Here is an 18271-nt window from a genome sequence, read left to right on the forward strand (position 1 = left end):
GAGCTAGACTGAGGCTTCTGTCCCTAGGGATCCTGCTGGTCAGGGGCCAGCGGAGAGACGCCTGTGGAGGACAACACTCAACTTGCTTTTGCAGGCAGGTGGGTGGCGGCAAGAGTCATTGAAAACCAAACCAAGACCAGGCTGAATTTGTACTCCATCTGGGAACAGGGGGCTATGGTAGTTATGGGATGGAGGGGCGGGGGGAGGTGAGGGAAGAGGCGTGGGGGCAGCAGGAGGCAGGAGGCGGTGACACAGTCATCCATGCAGGAATCACACTGAGCCTGGCGCTTCCTCCAGCCTGTGAGCCAGCAGTGCAGGGACAAAGGTCAACAGCCCAGGGAAGATGGGGCATCCTTGGCCTCCTAGCCAGCCCCCTGGCCGTGATGGGCACAGCAGACCCTGCAAGGACACAGCAGCATTCAGGCAGGGAGGACGGTGGCGGAGGTCGGGAGTCTTGTTTCCTCCTTGTCTGACTCAATGCTCTGTGGGGCCCCTCTGCAGTCTCTGCTTGTCACCTACTTCACGCCAGGCGGGTGGCGATCAAAAACAGGTGATGGAGGCAGCCCACCTGGCTGCTCGGATGACCCCGAGATTCTTCCTGGGTTGTTGCGCCTGGCCCTGCCCTCCTCCCTCTGACCCCTCCCTGGCCACACCCTGCCTGCCCCTCCTGACCCTTGCAGACAGACGTACAGACATACCTCTCGCTACAGCATGTCCTCACTGACTTGCCTGGGGTGGGAGGAACAAAGACTCGGTCAGTGGGAGGTCGCTGAGCTCCAGACCCCCTCTCAAGACCTCAGAGACGGTTGTCCCTTCTTCCCTGGCTCGCCCCCCTCTGGGTTTCCCCAGGCATCACTCACCGAGGCTTCCTGTTGCCCCCACAGCGGAATCTTTTGCCTTGAAAAGAGAAAGGAGGATCTGTATTCGTTGACCTCTCCCTTCCCAAGGAGACCCTGGAAGACTTGGTTCTTCCAGTCCCTCCTCTCCCCATCCTGCCAGCATGTCCACAGTGTGGGGCTGGAAGGCCACATTTGACTGTCTCTCTTTACAGGGGGCTGGACAATAAGCATTCAAGAGCCCCAGCCAGCCAGCCAATCAACAAATATTCAGGCAGCCCATCTGTACTGGACTGTGAGCCGTCGAGCATGGCCCCTGAGACTGGGCCTTGTGGTGCTCCCAGCTCAATGCTGGGCACATAGTAGCTGCTCAGTACGTGCTTGGAGAAGGATGCCTGTAAACCCAAAGCTGAGGTCCCTGCACAGGTCCATCGACCTCCGGCACCTGTGTGCTCAGCCACTACACAGTGCCACCCTGGAGGAGCTCCCATGGGGCACAGTGGGAAGACCAGCTATTCCTGCAGACTAAGTCCTGTAGATGCAGTGACAGTGAGTGTGACTGTGCCAGAATTCTAGAACACAGAGGTGTGTCTGCTACACAAGGGGTCTCCTTTTCACTGATTATGCGACTGATGTTTTTCTTTTGGTTGCAAAACAGGTCAACAAGCATTTATTAAGCACCTGCTGGGGATGGGAGAAATCCAGGCCTTTCTCACCTAGAATGCTCCATGTCCACACTGGACCCTTCTTGATGCCATGTCTTTAGTGTCAGCCCTAATCTAGAGGCAGTGGGAGGGATCATCCCTATTTAACAGATGAACAAACTGAGGCCCAGGGACTGGGGTCTGTGGTAAGTTAACAGCAGTGCCCAGGGGTCTGGCTCCCAGCCATGCTTGCTTTCCAGTGGAGGAGGGGTCAGACAAGAGACACCCCTGGGTTTGGTTGAATCCAGCTCTGCTCCTCATGAACAGCTAGCTGTACTTCTCTGGGTGGCCTGATTTTTCACGTGTCACATGCTGACAGTGATGGCCTCCCTCAGTGGGGCTCAGATGATTAAATGGGCTGATATTCAGTCCACATCTAAGAGTGAGCGCAAATCAGGGCAGGTGCGGGGCTCCCCTTGCCTGGCCCTCTCATTTCCGCTCCCCACCCCCCATCCCCGCCCCGCTGCAAGTTCCCTGCAGCTCCTCCAGGGCCCACTAGAGGGTGCACTTCCTTCCCAGTCCTGCAGGGCCAGCGGGCGGGGCTGGAGATTCGCTCCGCCCTTGGGGACTAGGCAAGTCACTGTGCCCTAACCAGCACCCCGCTTCCAACACAAGGCCACCCGCACTTACTGAGTAGGATGATCAGTCCCACGACGAAGGCCAGGCCAGCGAAGATCAGGCCCCCGTTCCGGACAGTCTCATAGTCTCAAGAAAGAGAGGGAGTGAGAGGCGACATGGGGGATGGGTCATCTCCCCGCGCCCCCCCCCCCCCAGCAGCAGCCCCGTGGTGACTGGGGGCCGTCAGGAGGGGGATATGACAGAGTCAGAGCTGGGGCCAGCTGCTGGGCCAGGAGGTGGGGGAGGGCAAGGCTCCAGAAGGGCCGGGAGGTGGGGTGGGTGGCCAGGCTTACCATAGTAGAATGGGTCCACGTCCCCCTTGGGGCTGCCACCTGAGGAGAGAGCCAGAGGTGGAATGAGGGGAAGGGAAGTCACAGGTGGTGATTGCAGCCCTCCGCCTCCCAGCCAGCCCCCAGGGTCCAGGGAAACTGGGCAATAGGCCCTGGAAGGAGGAGGCCAGAGGGGGCACCTGCCCTAGGCTGCCTGGGGACCCCAAGAGGGTCCATCCCGGGGGCCTTTCTGCCTCACACCCCAGTAAGGGAAGGCCAAGGAGCTGTTCCCTTGAGAGTCTCCAGCAGGATCTCTTCCCACCAATTGTCCACCACGTGCCCTTAGCAGACCTCTGTGCAATGAACCAATGAATAAAATACAGCCTCCGAGTTCACAGAATAGAAGGAGGAAACTGCGGCCTGGTGGGAGGCTTATGTGAAGTTCCAGGGAAGCTGGAGGCCCAACTGGGGCTTGACTCCTTTCTAGATTCTGCTTTCCTACATTACCATCCTCAGGGGTGTGCAAATTTATTTAAAAGACATTAATATAAAGAACTTACAGGTACCAGGCTAAAGTTAGCAGAACATTAACTTATTTACCCTGAGCCACTGATATTTCCCAGTATGATCCACAAGAAGATGCATGCACAGAAAGGGTAAGTAAGCTACTCAGTCACACAGCAAGTAAGGGGCAGAGCTGGGATTTGAACCCAGGAAGGAGGTGGCTGTATCAAGATGCTATGCTTCTTCTCAGAGAACTTTCCAGTCAAAGTTGTCTGGCCTGCCTCTGCCTCCTGTGGATTCCCCAGTCCTGTAACCAGCAGATGTCACAGCTCTGCCCGCCATCCCCCTGAGCTGAGTTCACTTGCCCTTGGACAGCTACAAGGTGGCCAGCCATCCCTGGAGCTGCCCCCTTTCCTGCCCTGTGCCCTGGGCAGAGGTAGCCTGGAGGCCTCCATGAGCCCTGATGTCCCCCGTGGCCAGTCCCTCGGTCAGGAGGGTTCAGGCCAGGAGGGGTTGGTGCCTGGTTGCTCAAGAGGGTCAGAGGTCAAGGTAAGTCTTTGAGCAACCAGGCCCTCAACCCCAGGCAGAAAGCCTTCAAGGTCATCTCCCCAGATTCAGTCCAGGTCTTGTTCAAGGTCACACAGGGAGGTAGTGTCAGAGCCAGCTAGACCCACACTAGGAGTCCCCTTCCCCACTCAGGAAACCGCCTCCTCTACCCATGAATGAGCCCCTCCCCCTCCTCTAGGTCTGGCCCAGAACCCGCCTTGGTCAGTAGCTGCCTCTGTTGGGCTCCAGGCCCGAGTCCCCCATCACCTGATGCCTCTGGAGAGTGTGTGCTGAACTTGGGTGACTCTTACCCTAGGAAGGCTGACCCCCAGGTCTGCTTCTTCCCAGAGTACCCTGAGCTCAGACGGCCTAGGAAGATGCACTGGCCAGGATGGCGCTTTCAGAGAGCCAAAGATGGGGACTCATCCCCCTCCAGCTCCACCTACTGCCCCCAGTCCTGCCCTTTGAACCAGTCTTCTTTGGCGTGAAGGCAGGGTCCTCTTTCAAAATGCAAATTTTCTTAGCAAAAAGGCTGGCCCATGGAGGAGGGGGCTACCCTGAGAGGCAGGAGAGGGAAGAGCGGGGTCACCCCTCCAGCGGTGGCCCAAGCAGGGTCACCCGGCTTCACACCCACACAGAAACACTCACCATCGTCCGCCGTTGCCAACACTGCCATTTCCCCAGCCAGCGGGGGCCTGTCCCCACTACCCTTTTCCTGCTGCCTCTGCTTTGGGGAGAACGTCTGCCGTGTGGTGGCCGGGGACGAGGTGGGGGCATTAAACATTAACAGTACCAGGTAATATTTACCCTGGTCACAAGAAAGCTGCAGTGTGGATGGAGGGCTCCCGCTGAGGCTCTGAGGCTCGAGGGGGAGGCTGGGGAGGCTGGCTCAGCTTCCAGCCCTCCCAGAGGAAGTTTCCAGAGAAGGGCCAGGCCAGGCCAGCCTTGGTGTTCTTCCACAGCAGGAGGAGCCACAGCTGGGGCGTGGGGGGGAAGGGGAAGTTTCAGACTGCTCAGCTTGCACTGTCCTTGGAGCCCCCCAGCAGTGGCCACCTTCCCAGCCCAAGGACGCCACTGTAGTGGCTGCTGTTTCTCTTTTTTTTTCTTTCTTTTTTTTTTTTTTTTTTTTTTTTGGTACAAGGGATTAAACCCCGGGGCACTTGACCACGGAGCCACATCTCCACCCCCTTTTTACATTTTATTTTGAGACAGGGTCTCACTGAGTTCTTAGAGCCTCCCTGTTGATGAGGCTGGCTTTGAACTCACAATCCTCCTGCCTCAGCCTCCTGAGCCACTGGGATTACAGTCATGCACCATGGTGCCCAGCAAGAAGGCCCCTATTTCTTAGCATCAGGGGTTTCCCGAGAGGGTCCCGGTGCCGCACTCTCCCCTTCCCCTCTAGCCCTCAAGGACTCCCCTGAGCCAACCAGCAGCCCCAGCCTTGGACAGCTACAAGGTGGCCAGCCATCGACTGCCGTGGAAGGCCCTGCCCCGTGATATCTTTTCCATCCATTGAGGTTCCTCCGGATGGCGTGCCTCAGTTGGAAAGGCTCCAGCTGTCCCTGACTGATCGTTCTTTCTCTGCTACGCTGATGCTTCCTTCCTCCACCAAGAAACTCCTGCTCTCAAGCTGTCCCCATGCCACTTGTCCAGCATGCACTGTCTCCTCCTTCAGGCAGGGCCCTGGCTTATCCCAGAGGCAACACTTTGCTTTATGGTTCACAGAGCGATCTCCTGGCAGGCAGCTCCTTGAGCTCTGCATGCGCCCAATTTTACAGATGAACATGAACCGCGAGGTTGGAGCCTCGCCCAAGGTCACACAGCCCGCAAGGGGAATGGGGAGACGGATGGTCAGTCTTTGGTTTCAGGGGTCAGACGCTTTCCCCACCCCTCCCAGGCTGTCCCCCCATGGCACATGACCTTCTCCCGGGGGGGCTCGGGGGCTGGGTTCTCCACTCCTGTGAGTTCTGACTGACTGAATCTGCCTCCAAAGAGGCTAATGCACAATGGAAGCCAAAGGGCCGAGGCAGGGGCCAGGGGCCTCCAGGGCCAGTAGAGTCCTTCTGAGGGCATGTCCTCCTGGAACAGTGGCCAGGTTCACACCCGGGTCCTCCCTTGGCTCATTGTGGGGCTCCTGTCCACTTGCTTGGCTCTCTGTGACTCGGCTCCTCATCCACACAGTGGGCATGGGCCCCACCACCTAGGGTGGCTTCCAGGCCCAGGTGAGAGCCTGAGGAGTAGAGGACCTGTCTCCCAACAAGTGTCACTGCGGTCACTGCTGTGTTTGCATTGGGTGAGAAATGACAGGCTTTAACCTACCGCTTAACATTTGCTGTTGGACACAGAAAAGCCAACACCCTCCACTGCAAATGAGCATGAGCCAGTGAGATGGGGAGAAGGTCATGATCCCGCAGACCCCACTCAGCGCCCTTCTGCTTGCAGAGCCAAGTGACAAGTTCTCATGAGACTATGACCAGAGCTTAGCGAGGGCAGACCACGGGCCAACCTCTTCCCAGGCACTGTCCCCATCGAATGCAAGTTAGCTCTGGTTGTACAGAGAAAGAATCCTTGGTCCCTGTGCCATCCCTGGAGGTGGCCAGGGCAGTGCTGTGACCCCCACTTGGCAGACCAGTTACCTCAGTGGATTTTGTTTATTTTTGTAAGCCATTGTGGATTTATTCTGGAATAATAAGGGATGAAAAAAAATAGGTAGAAATTTTAACAGATGATTGACAGACAGACAGGCAGACAGAGTCGCGGAGCAGGCTGGTTGACAGATGCATTTCGGAACTCCTCCAGGCACTGTTCCAAACGCTTTATGGAAATTTACTCCTTAATCGGGGCTCTGCTGTCTAAGGTAGAGAAGGCCTTGCTATCGCCCTGTTTTCTGGAGGCAGACCCTGAGACAGGAGTTCAGTGACTCTCTGGAGGGCAGGAAGCTGGGACGGGGGGTGGGGGGTGGGGAGACCAAGATCTGAAGTCAGCCATCTGGCTTCTGGGTTCCTGCACGGGTGGATGGACAGACAGACAGCCTGAGGAGGAGGCAGCTGGACCAGACATTTTCCCAGCTCCGTGGCTCAGAGACGCTCTGTCCACACCACAGCAGACCCAGGACTCTGCACCCAGGTGCCTCTGTTTGGATATTGTCTCTCTCCTCACCTCTGCATTTCTTGTGCCTCCGGGGAGCTGCCTGGGGCACTTGAGTGATGGGGTGGCCTCCAAGTCAGAGCCTGAGGCCACAGGGAGGGACAGGGCTTGGGGCACTCACCTGGGTACCACCTGTCCATGGCAGGAGCGGCGGGCTGTGGTCAAGGATGCAGGAGAGCCGTGAAGTGCTGCGTCCTGGGGTCTGGATGGGAGGAGTGGCCTCCTCCCTCCCCTGCGTCACCTGAGCCCACAGACAGGAAGAAAGGAGGCAGGAGGAGGGGCTGCCAAGGGAGCGCTCACCTTGTGCTCACCTGTCTGGGCAGGTTGGGGCACGGGATCCACGTGGGCTGGGGGAGATTCTCTGATTTCCACCTGGCGTGAGGAGGGTCAGCTGTGAGCGCCAGCAACGCCCACCTCAGCCCCACACTGCTCCTTTGTCCCGGGATCGTGATGGCACAGCTCTCCAGGAGGACACTGGCCAGTGCTGCTCTGGCCCTGGTCCTCAAGGGCATGTGTGGGTCCCCTGAGCCTTTCTGGGGTGGGCAGGATGAGCGGCATCTTTATCCTCTGACCCTATTGGCCTTTGCCCTGATATCTCTCGCCTCCAGGTCTCATTTTGTTGCTAAGAAGCTCCTGAGACTGGATGGATTGGCAGCAGGCCCCGGGAAGTGCCCCTGATGAGGCCGGGATGGTTTGCACTTGGTCCTGGGGGTGGAGGCAGTGCCGCCTCCTGGGCCGTTAGTTGGGCAGAGAGTGGGAAACAGCTGGGGCCAGAGCTGCCCTTCCTCCACTGGGCTCCTCGCCCAGCCCCAGGGCCTGGCGATGTGGTGTCAGGTTGGGGTCTCAGACCTGCCACCACACCTCAGAGGACTCCTCCAGAGGGGACTGCGCTTACTGAGGCCTCTTGGGCTCCCCTGGGTGCCAGAGGGGCACAGCCAGAAGGCAGCGCTTCTTGGGTGCTCAGGGCGGATGGAGCTGGGAGCCCACAGGGGAGACGCAGGCTGCCCACTCCCTGGCCACCGTGCCGGGCCCAAGGCGAGCTGCCACAAGGAGCCTCTGTGCAGGCAGACCACAGGTCTCCCTCTGGCCCCTGCGGTCACCCTGGCGTGGCCGTCTTAGCACGGACACAGAGCAGCAGAGTCTAGGAGGTGCCAGGTCTGGTCACTCACAGCTGGCCTCTGTGTCCCTCCTTAGCAGCACTTCCTGCCCTGATGGGGGACTAGTGACCCCACAGGAAGCTGCCTGGGCTGGAAACCGCTCTGAAGCGGAGAGCGGGCTGCCTTGAGGGGGCCCCCTGGGGGGGCGAAGTTCGCAGGGGCAGCCGGCTCCAGGTCCTCCCACCCTTCCTGGTCTCCGCACCCCTGCCCAGTGGCCCTGTCATGTGTTCCCAGATGGAAACCGCACACTCGGAGAGCCCAGAGCTGTGAGTGGAAATTCCCCAAGCTGGGCCCCTGGAGAAGTGTCTAGGCCTCGGGCTGGATGGGACGTTCGAGGTGGCCAGGTTACACACTTCATCACTGGTCTAGAAAAGTGTTGATCTGAGCTGTGCCCCTCTGCTCCCCGGAGTTCCCTCCCCAACCCAGATGCCGTGAACAAAGGCTTTGTGTCCCACAGAGGAGGGCTTCAAGGCCATCCCACCCAATCCCCTCACTTGAAAAAAATGGTTTGCTCTCCTGCTCAAAATCTGAGGGCTCAGAATATACCCTGAAGTCCTTTGGTGTCCTAAGAGGCCCTTCTTGCTGTCACTCCAGTGAGCCCTCTGAACATTCTCTCATCTCTCTGCCCATCTCTCTATTCCAGCTTACTGGTCCCCTGGATGGTCCTTTGACCATCCAGAGCTCCATTCTGTCTCAGGACCTTTGCACAGGCTGTTTTCTTCCCGAGTACTGGGCCTCCAGTGAGCTTCCTGGCTAAACTCATGCTATCCTCAGGCCTTTCCTCCTGTACTGGACTCAGACCACCCTTCTTGGCATCGCTGTCTAAAGTTCCCACACCCCTCTCTGCAAAATGCTACAAACCCCCTCCCAGCTGGCTTTTTTTGTGGGCAGCACTTATTTCTGACAAGTTAAACATTGTCCTTATCTGCTCTTTCTCCCAACTAGAATGTAAACCCCTGTGTGTGTGTGTGCTCATTCCTGGATCCCCAGTGCCTGGCACGGCACACAGTGGACCCTGAGTTTTTTAAATGAATGAGTCAGCCGCAGAGAGGGGAAGGGCATCCTGTGGGTGGTGCAGGGCGCCCAGGGCTGACCTAGGCAGCCTCCTCCCATCAGCCCGGTCTCTGCACTCTCCCCGACAGGCAGCTGTGGGCAAGGTCAGCACCCCAACCTTGCCGGCAGCTCCTCTGGGGCTTCGCTGTCACTCTTCTTGCCTCCTCTCCTGCCACACCCCCCCCACCATGGGCTCCTCCCAGAGCCTGGGAACCCGGATGATGTTGGCTGAGAGTGGCAGGCTCCCACCCTCTCTCCTCACTCCAAGGCTTCTTCCTTGTCCTCCCCCAGCTGGCCAAGGTCATCCGCAGGGCCTACTTTGCACTGGGGACAAGGAGCCTTCTCTGAGACATCCTACTGTCCTGCAGAGAGGGCCTGGCCCCTCCACCCCTGGACCATGTTACCTGAGGGCAGCTCAGGAACATCTCCTCCCGCGTGTCTCTGCTTACAGAGGTGCCCAGACCCTCAGGGACTTAAATCCCTTTGCATCCTGACCCTGCTCTTTGGACTGTGTGACACTGGGGAAGGACATCTCTCTGATGTCCTTCTTGTCCCCTGCCATCTGTAAAATGGGGAACCACCTACCTTGCAGGGTCGCTGTAGGAAGCGGTGATGTAGATAGAGCGCTTGGCCAAAGAAGGTCGTGAGCCCCAGGTGGCCCCAGGGGACAAGGACACTCCAGTCCCTTCGCCTGGCTCAGTCCAAGTGGTGACCTCTGCAGCAGCCTTCCTGGGAGCATCCTCCCCTCGCTGACCCCCCAGCAGGACCCCTGCCAGCCCCCATCACTGTCCCAACCTTCCTTGCCTCCCAGACAAACCAAGGTGACAGTTGTCCCCCGCTGGCTCTGGCCTCCGTTCTTGCTCTTGCAGGTTTCCCTGGGGCGTTGGGGCCAGCTGGGGTGGAGACACTCCTGTGCTGCAGTCCCAGTCAGGCTCCAGGGCAGGCAGAGACCTCCCCTGTCATTCTTTGCTTGTTTCAAGCTGGAGCCACAGAGGGGCAATCCAGCTGTGCTCACCTGTCCCTCCAAGATCCAGGACCTGGGAGTCTTTTGGAGGTGGAGGGGTGGTCTCACCCCTGGATCCCTCTTTCAGCACTGTCATGCCAAATGGGACACTGACCTCAGCTATGAGCCTCAGTCTCCTCTGTCTCCCCCAAGCAGCACCCCCACCCCCATTCCCTGACTCTGAAGTCTCAGCAGCAGCCTGGGGTGGGAGTAACAGCTGGGACGTCCAGCTGACTTTGGTCTCCCTGATGCTCAAGTGAACCACCAGCGCAGAGGCCTTCCCAAAGACAGGACTCGCCAGTCCCACCTGCCCTGGGCTTTGCAGGATCTGCATGTCAGAGTCCCCAGCCTTGAAGTCTAGGCTCCCAGATCAATCCCTCTTGGTTTTGGCTCACAGCTGAATGGGGCTTTGAGGGGACTGGAGCCAGAAACCCCTACAAAGCTCCGACCCCTGGCTCCCATTCATCCTCAGGTGCATGGCGCGCGTGCCTACTGTGCAGGGATGGTGGTGGCTCTTCTAGGCAACATTTGTGACATGCTGGCTCCTGTCACCTGCTTTGCCTACAAATGCCAGCTCACTGGGGTCTTATATGGTAGGGCTGGGAGGAAGGAGGTGGGCCCCAAAGGGTCCGTTCCTTAAGTGTTGGCTTCAAGATGGCCCCAACTATGGGGCACAGAGGTCCTGGGAGCTGCCAAAGGGCAATGTACTCTAGAGTCAAAGTCACTAGCTGGTGACAAGGTCAAACCCATTCCACCCGCCTCCCCCACAGCGAATACCCTGGAGAGAAATGCATTCTTGACTTTCCTCAGAACTCATGCCTGGCGTTCACCTGGAACCAAGGCCATTGCTCGGCAGTGGCCCTTCCCTCTAGAAGCCCTCCTTCCCCTCACCGCCTTCCCTGACTCCCCCGCCTCTGGAACCCGCAGACGGACTCCAAGGGCTCGCCTGTGGCTTTGCGGTCACTCTTTTCACTGATTGCACAAATCTCAGAGTCTCTCCGGCCTCTGGGAGGGCTGGATCGTGGTTATCGGTTCATCCTTCCTGTCTTTACAGAACCCAGCTTTCCTGACATAGCAACAATCCCAGCCTTGTCCTGGCTCCAGAGAATTCCAAAGATCTGCTTTGCTCTTCCCGACAACTCACCTAGGCAACCTTTGTGGCTGCTATTAACAGGGGGTGGGAACTGCAGGGGAGATGGGCCAAGGATGACGCTGAACCCACATCTAACAGACAGGAGGCCCTGCTGGCCGGGAGAGAGGAGATAAGGAGCCGATGGCGATGTTGGATTGATAACATGATACCCGCAGGTGGGATTTTTCAAGTGTTTTTATGTCACAGACTCATTTGACCCAGGGAGGAACAAGAAGCAGATGAATCTACTTTGCTGTTGAGAACACTGAGGCTCCATGACCTTCCAGAGCCACACAGCTAGCAGGAGGCCCTGCCTAGCCTGTGGAGGAAGATCTGCCCACTGCAGGAAGGAACTGACAGGCGAAGCTCCCGGGGCTCCAGGAGAGAGGGGCAGGCGAGCCCAGGGGCAGGAGCCCACCCTCCAGCCCCGCCACACCGAGCCCTTCAAGACATCTGGTCCCAGCATCCCCTGCCTGCTGTCCCTGCCTTGGCAGCTGCCCACGGGGCTGGGGCCGGCTCCATAAAATCAATAGTTGGTTGGCTTGAGCTGGCTGAGTCTGCCCCCCGGAGCTCAGGTGTGACAGCAATGAATCACGCTAATGGCAGGAGGTGACCGTTCCTTCTCTTTGTGGCCTGGAGACAGGTATTTCCAAAGCTCCTGCCCTGGCTCAGGCAAACACACATGACCTCTCTTTTCTTTCCTGGGCCCTGGGTAAAGCAGAGTAGTCAGGGACAAAGTGGGGTGAACCAGACAGAGCTGGAGAGCTCCCCCCCGCCTCGTCCTGCCAGTGCCCCTGCCAGCCTGGGATCCTGGCCGGCACAGCCCTCCCTCCCTGGAGGAGAGGACAAGTGTGTGGTGACCTTGGGGTATGTGTCAGCCTGGCATCCCCTTCCCCACCTGCCCTCCCTGCTGCTGGCACACTGCCTCAGCCTCTTCCGAGAACAATCTGGCAAGTTCTAAAATCTACAAACTGCAAAAAAACCAGAGAGATGGGAGGGCCCCAGCCCCTGGAGGCCCACGAGGCAAACTGACCTGTTTTAATAGTGGTGTTAAATACCTCCACAGGGAACAGCTGGAAGGAGTCACTGAGATGAGGGGACTTGGCGTCCATTTCTGGGAAGTGGCACCTCATGGTATGGCAACTCTCCCATTCAGCCAAGTTACCTTTGCCACATCAAACCAAGTCTCAAGTAGAAGCCAACTTTTGTGCTTGGAGGCTGGGAGAATGCAGGTTGGGTCCTTCCCAGAGGGTGAGTTACAGTGCAGATGTGAGTACTTTTCTTTTTTTTTTTGCAGTTCACATAGCAGAAAAAAAAAATTTTTTTATTTGTTCTTTTTAGTTATACTGACATATCACACATACAGAGTATAACTTCCCATTCTTGTGGTTGCACGTGATGTGGAGTTACACTGGCTGTGTCTTCATATGTGAACATGGCAAAGTTATCTCTGACTCATTCTACTGTCCTTCCCAATCCCATCCCCTCCCTTCCCACCACTATCCCCTTTCCAATCCGGTGAACTTCCACTTCTTCTTCCCCCCTGCCTATTGTGAGTCAGCATGCACATATCAGAGAGAACATCTGGCCTTTGATTCTTTGGTATTGGCTTATTTCACTTAGCATAATATTCTCCAGTTCCATCCCTTTACCGGCAAATGCCATAATTTCATTCTTCTTTATGTGTGAGCAATATTCCATTGTATATACATACCACATTTTCTTTATCCATTCATCTATTGAAGGGCACCTTGGTTGGTTCCATAGCTTAGCTATTGTGAATTGAGCTAGTATAAACATTGATGTGGCCGTGTCACTATAGTATGCTGATTTTAAGTCCTTTGGGTATATGCTGAGGAATGGGATAGCCGGGTCAAATGGTGGTCCCATTCCAAGTTTTCTGAGGAATCTCCATACTGCTTTCCAGAGTGGTTGCACCAATTTGCAGTCCCACCAGCAGTGTATGAGTGCACCTTTTTTTCAACATCCTCACCAACATTTATTGTGGTTTGTATTCTTGATAATTGCCATTCTAACTGGAGTGAGATGGAATCTCAGTGTAGTTTTAATTTGAATTTCTCTAATTGCTAGAGACGTTGAATATTTTTACATATTTGTTGATGAGTGTATTTTTTTCTTCGGTGAAGTGTCTCTTCAGTTCCTTTGCCCATTTATTGATTGGGTTATTTGGGGTTTTGTTTGTTTGTTTAAAGTTTTTTGAGTGCTTTATATATCTGGGATTAATGCTGTATCTGAGGTGCATGTGGTAAAGATTTTCTCCCATTCTGTAGGCTCTTTCTTCATGTTATTTTTGTTTTGCTATAAAGAAGCTTTTTAGTTTGATATAATCCCATTTATTGATTCTTGATTTTACTCCTTGTGCTTTTGGAGTCTTATTGAAGAATTCAGTCCTTAAGCCAACATGATATAGATTTGGGCCTACTTTTTCCATTAGACACAGGGTCTCTGGTCTAATTCCACTTAGAGTTGAGTTTTGTGCATGGTGAGAGATAGGGGTTAAATTTAATTTTGCTACATGTGGATCCCCAGATCTCCAGTTTCCCCAGCACCATTTGCTGAAGAGGAAGCCATCTTTTCTCCAATGTATGTTTTGGCACCTTTGTCTAGTAAGAGATAACTGTATTTATGTGGTTTTGTCTCTGTGTCTTCTGTACCACTGGTCTTCATTTCTGTTTTGGTGCCAATTCCATGCTGTTTTTGTTACTAAAGCTCTGTAGTATGGTTTGAGGTCTGTATCGTGATGCTTCCTGCTTCACTTTTCTCGCTGAGAATTGCTTTGGCTATTCTGGGCCTCTTGTTTTTCCAAATAAATTTCACGACTGCTTTTTCTATTTGTGTGAGCAATAGAAGAATGAAGAGTGTCATCAGAACCTTAATAGGAATTCCATTAAGTCTGCATAGCACTTTTGGTAGCATGGCCATCTTGACAATATTAATTCTGCTTATCCAAGAACATGGGAGATCTTTCCATCTTCTAAGTTCTTCTTCAATGTCTTTCCTTAGAGTGCTGTAGTTTTCATTGTAGAAGTCTTTGACCTCTTTTTGTTAGACTGATTCCCAAATATTTTATTTTGTTCGAATGGGATAGTTTTCCTAATTTCTCTTTCAGTTGATTCGTCACTGATAGATAGGAATACCATTGATTTATGGGTGTTAATTTTATATCCTGCTACTTTGCTGAATTCGAGTTATTGAAGTTTTTTGATGGAGTCTTTTGGGTCCTCTAAATATAGAACCATGTCATCAGCAAATAGGCATAGTTTGAGTTCTTCTTTTCCTATTTGTATCCCTTTAAAATTTCTTTCTTCTGACTAATTGCTCTGGCTAGGGTTTCCAGAACTATGTTGAACAGAAGTGGTGAAAGAGGGTATTCCTGTCTTGTTCTAGGTTTTAAGAGGGAATGCTTTAATTTTTCTCCATTTAGAACAATATTGGCCTTGGGTTTGGCATATATAGATTTTATGATGTTGAGGTATGTTCCTACTATCTCTAATTCTTCTAGTGTTTTGAGCATGAAAGTATGCAATGAACTTTCCAAGTGCTTTTTCCGTGTCTATTGAAATAATCATGTGATTCTTGTCTTTAAGTCTATTGATATGACTATTGATTTATGTATGTTGGACCAGCCTTGCATCCCTGGTATGAACCCAACTTGATCATGGTGCACTATCTTTTTACTGTTTTTTTTAAATGTGATTTGCCAGTCTTTTGTTAAGAATTTTTGCATCTATGTTCATCAGGGATATTGGTCTGAGATTTTCTTTCCTTGATGTATCTTTGTTTGGTTTTGCTATCAGGTTGATACTAGCTTCATAGAATGAGTTGGAAGGGTTCCCTCCTTTTATATCTCATGGAATAATTTGAGGAGGGTAAGTGTTAGTTCTTCTTTGAAGGTCTGGTACAACTTGGCTGAGAATCTTTCTGGTCCTGGGCTTTTCTTTCTTGGTCGACTTTTGATGATGTCTTCAGTTTCATTGAAATTGATCTGTTTAAATTTTCTATGTCCTCCTGATTCAATTTGGGCAGGTCAAATGTCTTTACAAATTTGTCAATATCCTCAAGATTTTCTACTTTATTAGAGTATAAATTTTCAAAATAGATTCTGATTATCATCTGTGTCCATTGTGACATTTTCTTTTTCATCAGGAATTTTAGTAATCTGAGTTTTCTATCTCTTTGTTCCATTGGCTAAGAGCCTATCAGTTTGATTTAGTTTTTCAAAGAAACAACTTTTTGTTTTATTGATTTTTTTTGATTGTTTCTTTTGTTTCAATTTCATTGATTTCAGGTCTGATTTTAATTATTTCCTGTTGTCTACCACTTTTGGTGTTGATTTGTTCTTTTTATCTAGGTCTTTGAGACGTAATGTTAGGTTATTTATTTGTTGACTTTCTATTATTTTAGAATGATCTCAATGCAATGAACTCTCCTCTTGGCACTACCTTCACCGTGTCCCAGAGATTTTGATGTGTTATATCACTATTCTTATTTACCTCTAAGTATTTTTTAATTCCATCCCTGATTTCTTCTGCTAGCCATTTGTCATTCAAGAGCATATTATTTTGTCTCCAGGTGTTAAAGTAGCTTCTATTTTTTTAATTCTGAATTTTTTCTTTAGATGTAGAAATGCCTTTATTTTATTTCTTTATTTTTATGTGGTGCTAAGGATCAAACCCAGTGCCTCACATGTGCTAGGCAAGTGCTCTACCACTGAGCAACAGCCCCAGTCCAGTAGCTTCTATTTTTTATCACTGATTTCTAATTTCATTACATTATGATCTGATCGAATGCAAGGTATTATCTCTATTTGTTTGTATTTGCTAAGAGTTGCTTTGTGGCCTATTTTAGAGAATGATTGATGTGCTGATGAGAAGAAAGTATATTTAATCATTGATATATTTGTATTTTTGGAGTCCTGTAAACCTCCTATATTTGATTTTCCATTTCATTCTTTAGGTAAATTTTCTGGTATTATTTCATTGAAAAGGCTGTGCATTCCTTCTGTTTGTATCTCCAAGTCTTCATCTGTCCCAATGAATCTTAAACTTGGTCATTTCAGGTTATCCCATGTTTCTTGGAAGTTCTGTTCATGGTCTCTTAACATCTTTTCTCCACGGTCAACTTTGTTTTCAAGATTATGTATTTTGTCTTCATTGCCTGAGCCTCAGTCTTCCAAGTGGTCTAGCCTGTTGGTGATGCTTCCCAGTGAATTCTTTTTTTTTTTTTTTTTTTTAAAGAGAGAGTGAGAGAGGAGAGAGAGAGAGAGAATTTTTTAATATTTATTTTTTTAGTTCTCGGCGGACACAACATCTTTGTTGGTATGTGGTGCTGAGGATCGAACCCGGGCCGCACGCATGCCAGGCGAGTGCGCTACCGCTTGAGCCACATCCCCAGCCCCCCAGTGAATTCTTAATTTGGCTGATTCCTTCATTTTCAGGATTCCTGCTTGATTTTTTTAGAATCTCTCTCTTTATTGAAGTGATCTTTGACTTTCTCTAATTGCTCTCTGATTTCACTTCTTATATCGTCTCTTATCTCTCAGATCAGTTTAACTATATAAATTGTAAATTCCTTCTCTGACATTTCTTCCACTGAGGTGTCAATGGATTCTATTATTGAAGTATTTTTGGTTGATTTGGGGTGATTTGTTCCCTTGCTTTTTCATGTTATTAGTGTGTCTACCCATCTAACAGTATGGATCTGAGGCAGAAGAGTTTCTACCCTGTGGACTTACAGTGTCCCTGAAGGTTTCCAGTACCTCACTGTTTAGGGGGAGACAGATAATAACAACAACCAACGCAAACAATATACAGCATTAAACCAAATAGTTCCTAATATGAAGTCTACAATGTTAATTATCACAATAAACAGAAATGATAGATCAGTTATTGTCTATAATAAAAACAGCAAGTTTGCAAAAGGGTTTACAGTTTCGAATGGTGGACAGGGAAAGAAAGGAATGATACAGAATGTGATGATTATGAGGGAGGAGAGAAAGTAGATGTAAAAAATTAAAGAAACGGTGAAAGAACAATAGAGATTAGCTGTTAGCAGAAGAAAAGAAAGAAAGAGAATTAAGGAAAACAGGTGAGAGAAGAAATATATCAATGTAAAGTTAAAGAATTCTTTCAGATGGACCAGGGAAAGGAAAAATTGTGCTCTATATGTGTACTAGAAATTGAAATGCATTCTGCTGTCATGTATAACAAATTAGAATAAATAAATAAATATTTAAATAAAATTTTGAAAAAAAAGAATTCTTTCAGTTGGATTTCAAAAGAGTCTCAGCTTCTCAGCAATGTTCAGAGGGGTTGTCTGGAGCCAGATGCTCCACCCTCTGGATTGCTGGAGTGGGAGAGGTCATCCTGGAGGTGGAATTCCTGGAGGCAGGGGTTAGGCCTAAGTGGGCTCCAGGCTCTTTGCAGAATGCCAATTGGTCTGGAGATTTTAAATCAGCGTACCTCCAGGGCCCAGCAATTGCTGGTCCACACTGGAAGACTATACCCCAGGGATCTCTCCTGGTTTCCACTTGTGTGGTGAAGCCAATTCTTAGTCCAGTAGGGCACCTGTGGACCCCCCATTTCCTGGTCTCAGGTTCAGCCTCCAAACTCAATCTCTCCTGCCCCACTCCCTTTCAAATTCAGGCCAGACACGTCTCTCCCAGCGGTCCTGCCAGCAGGGAGAAGGAGAGCTGGGGGTTTCCATGACCAGTTGTCCCCTGTGTAAACCTCTCTCCACGTCTGATTTTCTCCCGGTCACTTAAGCACACTCTATGTAGTGCAGTATGCATTTGCCGGGGCCTGTATTTCAGGCCAAACTTTGGTTTGCCAAGAATTGGCCCCCTCCGCTGCTGGCTCCTGTGCCATGGCTGCAAAATGGTTCCTTCCTCTGTTCTCCACATGCCACCTGGAGAGATGGGGGCTTCTTTCTCACTCAAGAATATCGAAGTGTGTCTTTCAGTTCTGCCGGGCAGTGTCTGTGATCTCCCAAACTCTTGGTACCCAGACACACCTGTGGCTTCCTAAAACATGCAGGTCCCTTTGATTCCCTTTCCATCTACTTTGCTGGCCCAGGGACTGCTCTGGCCTGTGCCTCTGGCCCCAGCAGTGGCTGTGGTGCTGGAGATTTCTCCCTGAGCCCTAAATCTGCTTTGAATGTCCAGTTTTAAATTCCAGTAAAGCCCCACCCCCTTTTTTTTGGTTCACCCACCTTGCAAGACGCTGCCTGTCTGCTTTCTTGGTTTCATGTCATGGAGCAGCTAGGAAAGCAACCCTCTCTATT

The 18271-nt window shown here is 51.6% G+C and overlaps 1 protein-coding gene across 1 annotated transcript; it reads right to left on the minus strand.

The window, feature by feature from the left end:
- Nucleotides 1-145: 145 nt before the first annotated feature.
- Fxyd2 (FXYD domain containing ion transport regulator 2) lies at nt 146-4378 on the minus strand. Its single transcript, XM_077797734.1, has 6 exons — nt 4126-4378; nt 2452-2490; nt 2171-2245; nt 861-897; nt 699-729; nt 146-399 (listed from the first exon to the last, which is right to left on the minus strand). The coding sequence occupies exons 1-5, from the start codon at nt 4259-4261 to the stop codon at nt 705-707; spliced, it is 312 nt and encodes a 103-aa protein (XP_077653860.1). The 5' UTR covers nt 4262-4378; the 3' UTR covers nt 146-399; nt 699-704.
- Nucleotides 4379-18271: the final 13893 nt, after the last annotated feature.

This window comes from Urocitellus parryii, chromosome 4, assembly GCF_045843805.1.
Source record: "Urocitellus parryii isolate mUroPar1 chromosome 4, mUroPar1.hap1, whole genome shotgun sequence".
Lineage (NCBI taxonomy): Eukaryota > Metazoa > Chordata > Mammalia > Rodentia > Sciuridae > Urocitellus > Urocitellus parryii.

Coding starts and splice junctions, on each gene's coding strand:
- Fxyd2 (XM_077797734.1), bottom strand. CDS start 4,261: ATGTTTAATGCCCCCACCTCGTCCCCGGCCACCACACGGCAGACGTTC. Junction 2,246..2,451: donor CGTGGACCCATTCTACTATG/GTAAGCCTGGCC, acceptor CTCTTTCTTGAG/ACTATGAGACTGTCCGGAAC. Junction 730..860: donor GGGGGCAACAGGAAGCCTCG/GTGAGTGATGCC, acceptor CTCCCACCCCAG/GCAAGTCAGTGAGGACATGC.